Source organism: Somniosus microcephalus, chromosome 19 (genome assembly GCF_052327205.1).
Source record: "Somniosus microcephalus isolate GS21.2 chromosome 19, FLI_Smic_1.0, whole genome shotgun sequence".
Taxonomy (NCBI): Eukaryota; Metazoa; Chordata; class Chondrichthyes; order Squaliformes; family Somniosidae; genus Somniosus; species Somniosus microcephalus.
In genome coordinates, this window is record NC_141005.1 from 74,926,961 (window position 1) to 74,944,342 (window position 17,382).

The 17,382-nt window shown below is 51.0% G+C and overlaps 1 protein-coding gene across 2 annotated transcripts in view; it reads right to left on the reverse strand.

Moving 5' to 3' along the window:
* Window positions 1-203: 203 nt before the first annotated feature.
* The window catches only part of LOC147104915 (protein PML-like), a 33,476-nt gene continuing 16,297 nt past the window's right edge, over window positions 204-17,382 (reverse strand). The window contains exons 4-6 of one of the 2 annotated variants that reach the window (XM_085962052.1): window positions 14,506-14,579; window positions 9,408-9,638; window positions 204-6,017 (exon numbers count right to left, since the gene is read on the reverse strand). In XM_085962052.1, coding sequence (XP_085818178.1) covers window positions 6,000-6,017; window positions 9,408-9,638; window positions 14,506-14,579 — 323 coding nt within the window. In that variant the 3' untranslated portion in view covers window positions 204-5,999. Of the gene's footprint in view, window positions 6,018-9,403; window positions 9,639-14,505; window positions 14,580-17,382 lie in introns of both variants that reach the window. The other variant, XM_085962051.1, reaches the window with a different exon arrangement.

The window sequence follows — 17,382 nt, forward strand, 5'->3', positions numbered from 1 at the left end:
ATGGGTTGTGGGAGCCCGTAAAACCCACCCGCCATAGGACTAACCACCCTAATGGCTGGTACGAAGATGGTTATGGTCACGGAAGGAGCGTTAATTGCGGCCAGAAATCCTTCCACCACTTCATACAGTTCCCCAAAGGGGACACGTACGACGACGACTCAATGTGTTTGGTCATTTATTAAACATTCATCTATAAAGCCAAGTGTTTCTAAAAAACATTTTATTAAAGCACATTTCTGAAACATTAACATCTCAAACACCACCATCTCTTACTCAGTATTTCCGCATTTGTCTGCATCCCGCTCTCTTTTTAAAGTTATCTTCCTATTTTTTAGGCCCATATTATGTACGAGCATGGGAAGGATTGGGGAGCTGAGCCAGGGCCTCTGTTGATGCTCTCACAATCCGTGCAGGGTCGGACACATTGGGCACGTGAACCTTTTTTCCCCCAGTTTGAAATGAAAGCAGAGTTTTACAGTGGTTCGGTGAGCTTCTCAGAGCCAATTAGATTGTGAGCTTTATCACATTTGCAGACAACACTGAAATGAGGACGGCAGTAGAGACAGAGGTCCCAGCAAAACGATACATGGAAGGATTTAGACAAATCAAATTTAATATTGATAACTGCAAAATATTGGGGCAAAAAATATGCCACATACTTACACAACTTGTCACAGGGACTTAGTCAGGGACCAGGAGCTGATGGTGGACTGACTGGTCAAGGTGATAAAGCAATTTAAAAAAGCAAGCAGAATGCCGGGTTATATCGCCAGAGTACAGGAAACTTTCGATTTACCGGCACCTAAATAACCGGAAATCTTGGTTAACCGGCAAAATTCAGGAGTAGGTTCAGGTAACTTTTATTACTTTTTTTACTCCATTTATTGCTGTGCAAGGGTGTGGCTGCAGCTGTTGCTAAGCTACAGAGACGCTTGCAACTTGTGCCCATTGTTCTGAAGCTGGGTTTGTTGCTTTAGCGTTCGGTTATCCGGAATTTTTGATGAACCGGCACCACGTCGGGCCCGTCCGTGCCGGATAAAAAAAAGTTTCCTGTACGTCAACTGAGGTTAAACTATTCAAAGCACTAGTCCGTTCCAACATGGAGCACTATGTCAATTCTGGCCACCCTGCCACAAAAAGGCTGTACATGCATTGCAGAAGGTTCGGAGAACAGCAACATGACTGCTAATGTAACACCCTTATTTAAAAAGGGCAGTAGACAGAAGGCTGGAAACTATAGACCGGTTAGCCTAACATCTGTGGTAGGTAAAATTTTGGAGTCCATTATTAAGGAGACAGTAACAGGACATTTGGATAATCATCATTTAATAGGACAAAGTCAGCATGGTTTTATGAAGGGGAAGTCATATTTGACAAATTTGCTGGAGTTCTTTGAGGAAGTAACATATAGGGTGGATAAAGGGGAACCAGTGGACGTAGTGTATTTAAACTTCCAAAAGGCATTTGACAAGGTGCCACACAAAAGATTATTGCTTAAGATAAAAAATCACAGGATTGGGGGTAATATTCTGGCATGGATAGAGGATTGGCTATCTAACAGAAGGCAGAGAGTTGGGATAAATGGTTCATTCTCAGACTGGCAATCAGTAACCAGTGGTGTTCCGCAGGGGTCAGTGCTGGGTCCCCAACTCTTTACAATCTATATTAACGATTTGGAGGAGGGGACCGAGTGTAACACATCAAAGTTTGCAGATGATACTAAGATGGGAGGGAAAGTAGTGAGTGAGGAGGACATAAAAAACCTGCAAGGGGACATAGACAGGCTAAGTAAGTGGGCAGAGATTTGGCAGATGGAATACAATACTGGAAAGTGTGAGGTTATGCACTTTGGCAGGAAAAATCGTAGAGCAAGTTATTATCTTAATGGCAAGAAACTGGAAAGTACTGAAGTACAAAGGGATCTGGGGGTCCTGGTGCACGAAACTCAAAAGGTTAGTATGCAGGTGCAGCAAGTGATTAAGAAGGCCAATGGGATGTTGGCTTTCATTGCTAGGGGGATAGAATATAAAAATAGGGAGGTATTGCTTCAGTTGTACAAGGTATTGGTGAGACCGCACCTGGAATACTGCATACAGTTTTGGTGTCCATACTTAAGAAAGGACATACTTGCTCTCGAGTCAGTACAAAGAAGGTTCACTCGGTTGATCCCGGGGATGGACATATGAGGAGAGGTTGAGTAGATTGGGACTCTACTCATTGGAGTTCAGAAGAATGAGAGGCGATCTTATTGAAACATATAAGATTATGAAGGGGTTGGATCGGGTGGATGCAGGGAGGATGTTCCAGATGATGGGTGAAACTAGAACTAGGGGGCATAGTCTTAGAATAAGGGGCTGCTCTTTCAAAACTGAGATGAGGAGGAACTACTTCACTCAGAGGGTGGTAGGTCCATGGAATATGCTGCCCCAAAAAGCTGTCGAAGCTACATCATTACATAAATTTAAAACAGAAATAGGCAGTTTCCTAGAAGAAAAGGGAATTAAGGGTTACGGGGAGCGGGCAGGAATTTGGCCATGAGTCTAGGTTCGGATCGGTCATGGCCCTGTGGGTAGCGGAGCGGGCCCAGGGGCCGTGTAGCCTGATCCTGCTCCTGTTTCGTGTGTCTAATTCTGTTAGATTCAGGAGATGGTTCTGTGATAGTGGATTGGCGGTTAGGATCAGATCAGTCATGATCTTATTGAATGGTGGAGCAGGCTCGAGGGGCCGATTGGCCTACTCCTGCTCCTATTTCTTATGTTCTTATGATACTGCAAGAAAAGGGGATAAACTACCAGGAAAAATTAAAGACATCCAAGCCTCAGAGCCTGACGAGAAGGTGGTTAACGGATCTCAGCGAGATATATAAAATATTAAATGGTATTCAAAGTAAGCCAGGCTGCATGGCAAAAAAGTTAATTGTGTGAAGAGTAAATTTGAAACAGATATTAGGAAGAATGAGTTTATTGAAATGGTGATAAATGTTTGGAATAGTCTGTCAGGTAAAGTTAAGAATCAAATGCTGTCAAAAGGCAATTGGGTAGTAGCCTGGAGGAGTTAGGATATTTGAGTGGTGGGCTTTGATGGGTCAAATGAGTTTTTCCTCACCCCAGACTGTTCTTGGGATTGCTGAGCCCTACTCCCAGGGAGGTCTCAGCTTCGAGGCTGAGCCTGCGCCGAGTTACCAGGGTGGCAGTAGGGCTGCTACAGTTGGTCACAATATCTCACAGCTAGGGAGCGGAAAGTCAGCCAGGGTCCCTGCTCGTAATCACTACCCAGTGACCCTGTTGGAAATCCGTGCATGATTCCATCGTTGTCCACGCCTCTGTTACAGACGCTTCAGACACTGTACCAGACATATGGGTCTGAGAAGAGCAGTTGGCAACAATAACCATAATACACTTGCTTGGGCACTGCAGTGGGAGCCTAACTCTGCATCCAATACACACTGTACCCGGCCTCGGAGTACTTCACAGAATAGTGCTGTGGGGGCTTTACTGTACATCTAACCAGTGATGTACCTGGCCTGGGACTCTGGGAGTCCTTCATGAGATAGTATAGAGGCTTTACTTTGTATTTAACCTGACCTGGGAGTGCTTGATGCGGACAATAGGTCCAAGGAGTGGGAAATATTGCATTTCCCATAACTGACATTACTCAATATAATGAGCTGGAAAGTTAAAAATAATATTGGCCTAGAAATTCGGGTCCCAATGCGTGAGTACTCACGGGTAGGCCCAATGAAAGTGCTGGTTTCGTGCATGCACTGCGCATGCGCGGGAAACCAGCACTTCCGTTCCCCTGAAAGAAGGGGTTCAGAGGTGGATCGCATGCGCAGGAGAGGCAGCGCGTGCGCATCGAACTTACGTTTTTTTTCCAGGTTTTTCCGGGAGGGCAAGTCTCCAGCAGTTACACTTTTAAATAGCAGGCGCAAGGCCTGCTTTTAACAAGGTAAGTGATGAATTAATTAAAATTAAAACATTTTTTCCACAGGTTTATTATTTTTAAATACTTTAAAGAAAGGTAAGTTTATTTTTAGCCCCGTTAGAAAATGTAATTAACTTTTTCAAAAGTTTAATTTATTGTTTAAAATAGTTATTTCATGTAATTTATAGTTATTTTAAAAATGTGATTTAAAAAAACAAATTATTTGAAGTTTTAGTGATGTTTTGGGGCTTATAGTATTTATAGGTTTGACAGCTCTTCCTGTCAAACTTATGAATGAAGCATTCCCTGCTACCATTGGCTCTCCATGGCCCATGTGATCCCAGGGGACGCATCGAACTAACTGCGCCCCTGGGAAAGGCAAGCACTGCGCGCCGGCAGTTGGAGGAGGCCCAGGATCGGAATCCCACGCGGGCCCACAGCTCAACGGCCGGCGCGCAAGGTAAGTGCAGGTCAGGGGGCTTGCACCCGCGGGAAGCCCCCGACCCGAATTTCTGGGCCAATGACATTTATCTATGTGGCCTGGAGAATCTTTAAATAAATATCTCCAAAATTGGGAAAACATAATTCGTGAGACCTGTATAGGCATGTGAATCTGAGGGAGCAGGTAGCTGCCTATTCCCAATTTCTCTAAGTTTTTCTGGGTCTGTCCCTGGGCTTTATCCCTTTATAATGTGGGGAGGGTCGAACTCTGCCCAGATGCATTTTATAATGTGGGGAGGGTCGGACTCTGCCCAGATACATTTTATAATGTGGGGAGGATCGGACTCTGCCCCGATACATTTGAATACAAGGAAGCTAGCCGTGAAGTTACCTCCACACATACAAAGAATGATGCATTCTCACAGTGCAGAGTAGCACACAGTTCAAATAGATGCCGTGAATTTCCTCTGGGGTTATCCCACTCAGCCACCCTAACTTCGGCAGAAGATGGTTCGACAGCCCGTTTACGAGATGTAAGCAGAGTTTCTGCTGATTTTCCGCCAAAGTTAGGGCAGCCGATCGGGAGAAGCCTGGAGGAAATTCCTGGTATGAATCTTTCCCGTCTCATACTACGCTATGGAAGTGAAGCCCGGGTTTGTGATCCTCAGGCGTATGGCTTAATTTGCCCCACAGATCTGTATCCAAAAGAGTGATTATTACTTATTGGTGTAAATAGACATCTTTATCTCGCTCCGAGAGCAGCAGTTTATCATCCTCTTGTTCTTCTGGACCTGAAAGATTTTGGAACAGATTGCAAGCAGTGAAATCATAGAACCACAGAATCTTACAGCACAGGAGGCCATTCAGCCCATCGTGCCTGTGCCGGCTCTTTGAAAGAGCTCTCCAATTAGTCCCACTCCCCCTGCTCGTTCCCCTGTAGCCCTGTATTTTTTCCCTTTTCAAGTATTTATGCAATTCCCTTTTGAAAATTACTATTGAATCTGCTTCCACCGCCCTTTCAGACAGTGCATTGCAGATCATAATGATGAGAGGGCTGTCCTATGAGGGGAGATTATATAGAATGGGCCGATACTCTCTGGAGTTTAGAAGGTTGAGAGGTGATCTCATTGAAACATACAAGATTCTGGGAGATTGACAGGGTAGATGCTGAGAGGTTGTTTCCCCTGGCTGGAGAGTCTAGAACTAGGGGGCATAATCTCAAGATAAGGGGTCGGGCATTTAAGACCAGGGTGAGGAGGAATTTCTTCACTCGGAGGGTTGTGAATCTTTGGAATTCTCTGCCCCAGAGGGCTGTGGATGCTGAGTCATTGAGTATATTCAAGGCTGAGATACATAGATTTTTGGACTCCAGGGGAATCGAGGGATATGGAGATCGGGCGGGAAAGTGGAGTTGAGGTCGAAGATCAGCCATGATCTTATTGAATGGCAGAGCAGGCTCGAGGGGCCGTATGACCTGCTCCTGCTCCTAATTCTTATTTTCTTGTGACATATATTAACAAACATTTGCATTGCTTGCTGATCAAAGCTGGTGTCTGTGGCTCTGGTCCAATCTGCTCATGTGCACCGCATCAAAACTTTTACCTCAGACTAATCACAGTTGGAATCTTCGGAATCTATTTGTATGAGCTCCACTGGAAAAGGAGGGAAGAGAAGATCAAAACTGGACATTGTGTACGAGTGGGTGCTCAGATACATCACAAAATAACAACTGTACGCACATAGGCCCCGATTTTAACGGGGAGGCGGGACGGGTGCGGGGGAGCCCAGTAGTGGGAGAAGAACCCGGCAAGGCCCGAGGACGTGGTGGCCCTCTCAGTTTGAACAGTAGTGCCTTATTTAAATAAATATGGCCGGCGGGCAGGAGTAGGAATCTAGTGGCAAGAGGCTGCGGCTGGGGACCCGTGGGAACGTTCCCCGGCAGTCAGAGGGAGAGATGGAAGACTCCGGGCATGATCGTGGTCGGGATTGCGGGGAGGGCAAGTCTGAGCATTTTCGGCTGAAATTGCCTTTCCCTTGTGATGCCTGGGGGCAAGACTCCTGCTCCTCCTGGCCCAAGAAGCTTAAAAAACAGGCAACGTTGTAAACTTGCCTGGACCTCTTCTCGCCGGTCAGTTCCTCCCACCAGCCACGTTTCTGCTGCCGGGCAACAGACAGCGTGAGGCGCCCCCCTGTGGCGAGGTTAAAAATACATCGCGCCACCAAGGGCATCATTGGGCCGTGGCTTCTGAATCTTAAGTAGGCCTGCCGCCCGCTTTTAGCAGGAGCCTCATCCAAGGACTGAATCGCTGCCGTAAATATTACGCCGGCCGGGAATGCTGAGGGTTGGGGGTCAGGTTGCGGGATTCCGATATTTTAAACCCCCCACACCGACCCTCTCCCGCACATCAGGGTGTTAAAATCGAGGCCCAGTGTCTGGTACCTGCCAACACTGGCAATAGCTGCCAGATTTCATCACGAGTCATGTAAAAAAAACCATAAATTTTCCACTAATATATAATTTGCATGAAATTATATCACAGAGAATAAATGATCATATAATTAAATACTATATAACAACATTGCACTACAAAAAGTAATCGATGGTGTAAAGCACTTTACAATTATCGATGTGAGGGGATGATGTGTAAATTAAAATCTTATTCTGTAAAGGGCAGGAAGGAGTAAAATCATTCAGCCTGCTACTTGGGACCCCAGTGTTTAGGGTCTAGAATCCTCTAGTCCCCTGTTCGTTTTCCCTCCAGGACACACACACACTTTTGCTCCTTTTAAAAGGCTCACATAATTTTAACCCCTAAATTTTTATCTCTTTAATTTTGAGCCTTTTAAGGGTTGCTTGCTTCCTGATATTCTATAGACTTCCTTCATCACCTTCCCTGTACAAGGATTGAGATGCACAGCAAGCTTATTCAGATGAGATTCATGAGGTGGCCTCACAACATCTAATGAGGGCAGCTCCTCCTCACTCAGCCAGCACTCGCGGAGTGGTTCCAGCAGCTTTTTAGCTGAGATCACGGAATGCACCCTTCACGCTGGCTCACTCTGTACTTCAGCTGGTGTGCTCAATGCTGATGTTGGGTGCAAAAAAACTGCTCTTTCCCCAGTTTTAGAATATTACACCGAAAGAACGAACTGGAATTCACATAACGTTTTTCACATCCTCCGACAGCCCAGAGCACTTCACAAACAATGAAGTATAACAAATTTGGGCAAGAGATACAGGGGGGATATGAGGAAAAACTTTTTTACGCAGCGAGTGGTGAGGACCTGGAACTCGCTGCCGACGGAAGTGGTGGAAGCGGAGACACTCGATGTTTTCAAGGGGAGACTGGATAGGCACTTGAGGGAAATAAACTTGCAGAGCTACGGCGATAGAGCGGGGGAATGGGACTGACCGGATTGCTCTACAGAGAGCCGGCACGGACTCGATGGGCCGAATGGCCTCCTTCTGTGCCGTATGACTCTGTGACTCTATGAAATGGCCTTTATTGCAAGGGGGTTGGAGTACAACAGTAAGGGAGTCTTGCTACAATTGTACAGGGTCTTGGTGAGACCACACCTGGAGTACTGTGCACAGTTTTAGTCTCCTTATCTGAGGAAGGGCATACTTGCTTTAGAGGCGGTGCAACGAAGGTTCACTAGATTGATCCCTGGGATGAGAGGGCTGTCCTATGAGGAGAGATTGTGTAGATCGGGCCGATACTCTCTGGAGTTTAGAAGGATGAGAGACGATCTCATTGAAACGTACAAGATTCTGAAGGGGATTGACAGGGTAGATGCTGAGAGGTTGCTTCTCTTGGCTGGGGAGTCTAGAACGAGGGGGCAGAGTCTCAGGATAAGGGGTCGGCCATTTAAGACGGAGATGAGGAGGAATTTCTTCACTCAGAGGGTTGTGAATCTTTTGGAATTCTCTACCCCAGAGGGCTGTGGATGCTGAATCGTTGAGTATATTCAAGGCTGAGAGAGATAGATTTTTGGACTCTAGGGGAAGTCGAGGGATATGGGGATCGGGCAGGAAAGTGGAGTTGAGGTCAAAGATCAGCCATGATCTTAGTGAATGGTGGAGCAGGCTCGAAGGGCTGTACGGCTTACTCCTGCTCCTAATTCTTATGTTCTTATTAAGTACTTTTGAAGTACAGGCATTGTTGTTTTGTAGGCAAACATGGCAGTCAATTTGCAACCAGCAAAGTCCCACTTACATCAAATGAGCTGAATGGCCAAGGAATCTGTAATTGGTGCTGGCTGAGGAAGGAATGTTGGCCAGGACTTGGAGAGAACTCCCTGCTCTTTGCTGAATCGTGACAGTGGGATCCTTTACATCCACCTGAACAGGCAGAGGGGGCCTCGGTTTAACATCTCATCGGAAAGACGGTACTCTCCTCTGCAGCACTCCCTCAGCACTGCACCGGATTAGGTACTCAAATCCTGGAGGGTGGGTTTCAACACACAAACTTCTAACTCGGAGGTGAGAGTGCTACTCATCAGCTCGACGTGTCAGCTTGGCTCAGTGGTAGAACTCTTGCTCGATTCCTCATCCCAGGACTTCAGCGCATAATCTAGGCCAACACTTCAGTTCGACACATTGTCAGAGGTGCCATCTTTTGGATGAGACATTGAACTGTCTGGGATCCGTCTGTTCGGTGGATGTAAAAGATTCCATGACACTATTCTAACAAGAGCAGGGAGTTCTCCAGTGTCCTGGCCAACATCTACCCCTCAACCAACACCAACAAAAGCAGCTTAACTGATCATTCATTTCACTTGCTGTTTGTGGGATCTTGCGGTGTGCAAATTGGCTCCCACTCAAATAACAAGAGAGATTGCTTGTCAAAACGAACTCATTGGCTGTGCAGTGCTTTAGGACATCCTGATGACATGAAGAGGTATAAATGCAAGCTCTTTCTCTCTTGAAGAACATAAAAAATGCACCCAAAAGTAAATAAAATTGGAGGAAAGAAGTGCAGAATGGATTTTTTTTAGTGTTAAAATATTTGTGAAAATGTAAAGAATGTCAGTTTACCTACTGTGTCCAGAATAACAGATGCCGCTTGCATTCCATCGTCCTCAGCCCCTGAAGTGACGCTTTCTATGCAGAGGGTAGGGCTGTGTGCATGGTAGTTGGGAGAAGAGGTGAAAACTCCCGCTGCACTGTTACTTGGCTCCTCTTTCACACACTGTATTTTGGGGTCTTGTGCCTCCCACTCTGCATCACATTTTCTTTTGTCGCAGCTTGTTTGAGAAGTGTGCGCCACATCCTGAAAAAGCGGACGGTTGTTTAGGCTTCTGACGCTGCGTTACCGACAGGACACAAACCCCGTTCATGTGGAACCAGCGACTATTCTAGGCCTCGTATTACAGCCAGACCTTTCCTCAGGCATCCTCCCCTTTATTGTGTCATTCAGATCCCAGCTTAAGTCGAGTGCCATTTAAAACTTACGAAACAAATTGTTCGCGGTGGTGACCGTTTCAAATCCCAGGGGACACAAGTTGAAAATGAGGAAGTTAGGATGAAGTAGGGAAGTTCAGGAGGGATGAGGGAAAGAGCAGGGCAGGAGGAGAGGGAGAGAGGAGGGGATCGGCAAGGAAGGGAGAGAAGAGGGGGTGGAAAGGCAGAGGAGGGAAAGGGACAGAAGTGGAGGATGGGGTTACTTTGGTGCTTTTCTTGGATGGGGATGAGACGGGGAAGAAGAGTGGGATGGCGGATAAGAACAGGACAGGGAATGGCGGGAGGGCAGCAAACTCTCAGCGCAGGCTCCAACCAGCTCTGTCCAAAAATACCAATCAGGCTCCTATAGGATGCTGGTTTACTTACTAAAAGCAGTCGAGCTCCTGGAACAGGCGGGTGCTTTGGCCGCCCTGTGGTAGGCACCAGTAGCAGGAGACAGGCCATCGGCCTTAATGGGGCAGTAAAGCTACCAACATCATTCTGAGCCCCCGTATCTCCAATTTCAGCAAGTTTTAATCATCCCCGTGCTGCAGCAGGAATGGAACCAAAGCAAGCAGTGTGTCTACATCAGCAGTGCCTTATGCATTGTAACTAAACTGTACTGCAAATCGTGATGTACCTCAAAGCACTGGCGAGGTACCACCAACGCTGCCTCCGCAAGATCCTGCAAATCCATTGGCAGGATAGGCGCACCAACGTCAGTGTTCTTGCTCAGGCCAACATCCCCAGCATCGCAGCTTTGACCACGCTCGACCAGCTCCGATGGACGGGTCACATTGTCCGCATGCCCGATACGAGACTCCCAAAACAAGCGCTCTACTCGGAGCTCCGACACGGCAAGAGAGCCCCAGGTGGGCAGAGGAAACGCTTCAAGGACACCCTCAAAGCCTCCTTGAAAAAGTGAAACATCCCCCACCAACACCTGGGAATCCCTGGCCCAAGACCGCACAAAGTGGAGGAGAAGCATCCGGGAAGGCGCCGAACACCTCGAGTCTCTTCGCCGGGAGCAAGCGGAAGCCAAGCGCAGGCAGCGCAAGGAGCGCACGTCAACCCAAGCACCCCACCCACCCGTCCCATCTGCCCCACCTGTGACAGAGACTGTCGGTCCCGCATTGGACTCATCAGTCACCTGAGAACTCATTTTTAATGTGGAAGCAAGTCATTCTCGGTTCCGAGGGACAGCCGAAGAAGAAGGTGTGGAATGGGAGGAAGAACATTGTGAGAGAGTAACCTGCATCCCTGGAAACATGCCCAGTTGAGTTTATAAACCCGGAGTCTCTCCTAGTACGTTCTTCTCAGGTAAAACCACCGGAGACACACTGGTCGGGGCAAGAATAACACAGTTGATGAGGTGTCGATTACACTGTGCATCAGAATGAGATTGGTGGGGCCAATAGTGCGATCGCTGTAGGACCACTGCCCGAGGCACTCTGTGCAATGCGCAGAAACAAGCTGACCGCACACCATAATTAATGCGAGATTCTTCCAACGCTCTCCTGGCCGGCCTCCCACATTCCTTCCTCTAAACTTCAGCTCATCCAAAACTCAGCTGCCCGTGTCCTAACTCGCACCAAGTCCCGTTCACCCATCACCCCTGTGCTCGCTGACCTACATTGGCTCCAGGTCCGGCTACACCTCGATTTCCAATCCCTCCATGGCCTCACCCCCCTCCCTATCTCTGTAACCTCCTCCAGTCCTACAACCCCCCCCAGAGATCTCTGCGATCCTCCAATTCTGGCCTCTTGCGGATCCCCGATTTTAATCGTTCCACCATTGGTGGCCGTGCCTTCAGTTGCCGAGGCCCTAAGCTCTGGAATTCCCTCCCTAAACCTCTCCGCCTCTCTCTCTCTTCTCATTTAAGATGCTCCTTAAAACCTACCTCTTTGACCAAGCTTTTGGTCCCCTGTCCTAATATCTCCTTATGTGGCTCGGTGTCAAATTTAGTTTGATAAATCGCTCCTGTGAAGCATCTTGGGACATTTTTGCTATAAAAATCCAAGTTGTTGTTGTTGTTGTTGTTATCAGCAGAGAGCACAAGGCCTTGGGCCTGAATTTCAGCTTCCAGCAAGTAGCGACGGGGGGCCGGTCGGTCCATGGGGGGCGGTCGGTCCATGGGGGGCCGGTCGGTCCATGGGGGGCCGGTCGGTCCATGGCGGGCCAGTCGGTCAAGGGGGGCCGGTCGGTCATGGGCGAACGGTCGGTCCATGGGGGGCCGGTCGGTCCATGGGGGGCCGGTCGGTCCATGGGGGGCCGGTCGGGTCATGGGGGGCCGGTCGGTCCATGGGGGGCCGGTCGGTCCATGGGGGACCGGTTGGTCAAGGGGACCGGTCGGTCATGGGGGGCCTGTCGGTCCATGGGGGGCCGGTCGGTCATGGGGGGCCGGTCGGTCATGGGGGGCCGGTCGGTCCATGGGGGGCCGGTCGGTCATGGGGGGCCGGTCGGTCCATGGGGGGCCGGTCGGTCATGGGGAGCCGGTCGGTCCATGGCGGGCCGGTCGGTCCATGGGGGACCGGTCGGTCCGTGGCGGGCCGGTCGGTCCGTGGGGGGCCGGTCGGTCCGTGGGGGGCCGGTCGGTCCATGGGGGGCCGGTCGGTCAAGGGGGACTGGCAATTTCTTACATCAGCAGTGGGGAAACGCTTCAGCCTTTACAGGTCAAAGTGCAGAGGAGGAGGAGGAGGAGGATGACTGTGGGACCCTAAGAGGGTGTACTCTCCAGTAAGGATTGCTGACTGGAGCACTGCTCAATCTCTTCCGTCACATTATAGGTGCAGGGGGACGGGGGGGGGAAGAATATAAATGAATTTATGGCCATAATGAGCTGTACAGACAATTCAAATTCCCAGTTTCCTTTGTGCTGGCTCGCAGCGCTGAGTGCACCAGGCTCATCATCGGCCTCAGGCCTCTGCACTCAACAATACAACGCCCGCCGACCCCGACAATACAACGCCCGCCGACCCCGACAATACAACGCCCGCCGACCCCGACAATACAACGCCCGCCGACCCCGACAATACAACGCCCGCCGACCCCGACAATACAACGATCGCCGACCCCGACAATACAACGCCCGCCGACCCCGACAATACAACGCCTGCCGACCCCGACAATACAACGATCGCCGACCCCGACAATACAACGCCTGCCGACCCCGACAATACAACGATTGCCGACCCCGACAATACAACGCCCACCGACCCCGACAATACAACGCCTGCCGACCCCGACAATACAACGATCGCCGACCCCAACAATACAACGCCCGCCGACCCCGACAATACAATGATCGCCGACCCCGACAATACAACGCCCACCGACCCCGACAAAACAACGCCCGCCGACCCCGACAATACAACGCCCGCCGACCCCGACAATACAACGATCGCCGACCCCGACAATACAACGCCCACCGACCCCGACAATACAACGCCCACCGACCCCGACAAAACAACGCCCGCCGACCCCGACAATACAACGCCCGCCGACCCTGACAATACAACGATCGCCGACCCCAACAATACAACGCCCGCCGACCCCGACAATACAACGATTGCCGACCCCGACAATACAACGCCCACCGACCCCGACAATACAACGCCCACCGACCCCGACAATACAACGCCCGCCGACCCCGACAAAACAACGCCCGCCGACCCCGACAATACAACGCCCACCGACCCCGACAATACAACGCCCACCGACCCCGACAATACAACGCCTGCCGACCCCGACAATACAACGATCGCCGACCCCAACAATACAACGCCCGCCGACCCCGACAATACAACGATTGCCGACCCCGACAATACAACGCCTGCCGACCCCAACAATACAACGCCCGCCGACCCCGACAATACAACGCCTGCCGACCCCGACAATACAACGATTGCCGACCCCGACAATACAACGATCGCCGACCCCGAGAATACAACGCCCGCCGACCCCGACAATACAACGATCGCCGACCCCGACAATACAACGCCCGCCGACCCCGACAATACAACGATTGCCGACCCCGACAATACAACGCCCACCGACCCCGACAAAACAACGCCCGCCGACCCCAACAATACAACGCCTGCCGACCCCGACAATACAACGATTGCCGACCCCGACAATACAACGCCCGCCGACCCCGACAATACAATGCCCGCCGACCCCGACAATACAACGCCCGCCGACCCCAACAACGCAACTCCCGCCGACCGACAATACAACGATCGCCAACCCCGGCAATACAACGCCCGCCAACCCCGGTGGCAGCCCACATAATATGGCACTTGGAGAGGCAAGCATGGCATCCCATCTATTGTCCCCGCAGGGAAGAGAAGCCCAAGTCAGGAAAAGTATTGACCAGACGACCGCCAATTACGCCTTCCATCAGGACAAATACATCCTCCTCATGACGAGTGAAATACAGTCAGTGAGGAGCCATGTGATACTTGGGGAAATGGAGTAACAGCAGGGAGCTTTGTCGGTCTGACCAAGCTTCGAGTTTGGTGTGGAAATTCTCGGCAGACACCCAACACCGACGCTGACCCATCACCAGCTGTTGCTGATCAAGGCACGGTGCCCGTCGCTAATTTGACCTACTCTTAGATCAGTTTTGTAAAGTCATATTGCAAGATAATAAACTGCTTTAAATCCTTGTACACTGTATATTAATTATATATATTTACCTCCTTACAACACGATGCAGCAGTATTACACCCCGGCAAGTGTACCATCCCATCTGAAACTGATTGTCGTCTCACTGAAAAGGAATAATTTAAACATATGTATTGGTGGTCATTAACAACCAGTATGAACTGATTAATATCAGTTTAATTACATCATTCATTTAAAACAGTTCCTGGAGTTGGCCACCTCACCAAACTGAAGCATAAAGAGAACGATACAAACTGGGAGATCAGAGCGCCGGACCCAATCACGATAGGTTCATAACGGACAGACACATTTACCCTCCCCGCCCTTTTTGATTAGAGTTCTTTACACGAATAGGTGCTTTACCTTTGAGGATCTGTGCTGCCATTTGAATTTTCCTTTGCTTGTTATCAAAGTGCTATGGATGATAGGGAGGTGCTGACTCAGAGACCCCCACCTCCCCTCCTCCAATGTGAACACGAACCTCAGCAATCCTCCAGCCGGGGGGTGACAGGGAGTGAGCTCGGGTAATTTACTGGGGGTGACGGGGAGTGAGCTCGGGTAATTTACTGGGGGTGACGGGGAGTGAGCTCGGGTAATTTACTGGGGGTGACGGGGAGTGAGCTCGGGTAATTTACTGGGGGTGACGGGGAGTGAGCTCGGGTAATTTACTGGGGGTGACGGGGAGTGAGCTCGGGTAATTTACTGGGGGTGACGGGGAGTGAGCTCGGGTAATTTACTGGGGGTGACGGGGAGTGAGCTCGGGTAATTTACTGGGGGTGACGGGGAGTGAGCTCGGGTAATTTACTGGGGGTGACGGGGAGTGAGCTCGGGTAATTTACTGGGGGTGACGGGGAGTGAGCTCGGGTAATTTACTGGGGGTGACGGGGAGTGAGCTCGGGTAATTTACTGGGGGTGACGGGGAGTGAGCTCGGGTAATTTACTGGGGGTGACGGGGAGTGAGCTCGGGTAATTTACTGGGGGTGACGGGGAGTGAGCTCGGGTAATTTACTGGGGGTGACGGGGAGTGAGCTCGGGTAATTTACTGGGGGTGACGGGGAGTGAGCTCGGGTAATTTACTGGGGGTGACGGGGAGTGAGCTCGGGTAATTTACTGGGGGTGACGGGGAGTGAGCTCGGGTAATTTACTGGGGGTGACGGGGAGTGAGCTCGGGTAATTTACTGGGGGTGACGGGGAGTGAGCTCGGGTAATTTACTGGGGGTGACGGGGAGTGAGCTCGGGTAATTTACTGGGGGTGACGGGGAGTGAGCTCGGGTAATTTACTGGGGGTGACGGGGAGTGAGCTCGGGTAATTTACTGGGGGTGACGGGGGAGTGAGCTCGGGTAATTTACTGGGGGTGACGGGGAGTGAGCTCGGGTAATTTACTCGGGGTGACGGGGAGTGAGCTCGGGTAATTTACTGGGGGTGACGGGGAGTGAGCTCGGGTAATTTACTGGGGGTGACGGGGAGTGAGCTCGGGTAATTTACTGGGGGTGACGGGGAGTGAGCTCGGGTAATTTACTGGGGGTGACGGGGAGTGAGCTCGGGTAATTTACTGGGGGTGACGGGGAGTGAGCTCGGGTAATTTACTGGGGGTGACGGGGAGTGAGCTCGGGTAATTTACTGGGGGTGACGGGGAGTGAGCTCGGGTAATTTACTGGGGGTGACGGGGAGTGAGCTCGGGTAATTTACTGGGGGTGACGGGGAGTGAGCTCGGGTAATTTACTGGGGGTGACGGGGAGTGAGCTCGGGTAATTTACTGGGGGTGACGGGGAGTGAGCTCGGGTAATTTACTGGGGGTGACGGGGAGTGAGCTCGGGTAATTTACTGGGGGTGACGGGGAGTGAGCTCGGGTAATTTACTGGGGGTGACGGGGAGTGAGCTCGGGTAATTTACTGGGGGTGACGGGGAGTGAGCTCGGGTAATTTACTGGGGGTGACGGGGAGTGAGCTCGGGTAATTTACTGGGGGTGACGGGGAGTGAGCTCGGGTAATTTACTGGGGGTGACGGGGAGTGAGCTCGGGTAATTTACTGGGGGTGACGGGGAGTGAGCTCGGGTAATTTACTGGGGGTGACGGGGAGTGAGCTCGGGTAATTTACTGGGGGTGACGGGGAGTGAGCTCGGGTAATTTACTGGGGGTGACGGGGAGTGAGCTCGGGTAATTTACTGGGGGTGACGGGGAGTGAGCTCGGGTAATTTACTGGGGGTGACGGGGAGTGAGCTCGGGTAATTTACTGGGGGTGACGGGGAGTGAGCTCGGGTAATTTACTGGGGGTGACGGGGAGTGAGCTCGGGTAATTTACTGGGGGTGACGGGGAGTGAGCTCGGGTAATTTACTGGGGGTGACGGGGAGTGAGCTCGGGTAATTTACTGGGGGTGACGGGGAGTGAGCTCGGGTAATTTACTGGGGGTGACGGGGAGTGAGCTCGGGTAATTTACTGGGGGTGACGGGGAGTGAGCTCGGGTAATTTACTGGGGGTGACGGGGAGTGAGCTCGGGTAATTTACTGGGGGTGACGGGGAGTGAGCTCGGGTAATTTACTGGGGGTGACGGGGAGTGAGCTCGGGTAATTTACTGGGGGTGACGGGGAGTGAGCTCGGGTAATTTACTGGGGGTGACGGGGAGTGAGCTCGGGTAATTTACTGGGGGTGACGGGGAGTGAGCTCGGGTAATTTACTGGGGGTGACGGGGAGTGAGCTCGGGTAATTTACTGGGGGTGACGGGGAGTGAGCTCGGGTAATTTACTGGGGGTGACGGGGAGTGAGCTCGGGTAATTTACTGGGGGTGACGGGGAGTGAGCTCGGGTAATTTACTGGGGGTGACGGGGAGTGAGCTCGGGTAATTTACTGGGGGTGACGGGGAGTGAGCTCGGGTAATTTACTGGGGGTGACGGGGAGTGAGCTCGGGTAA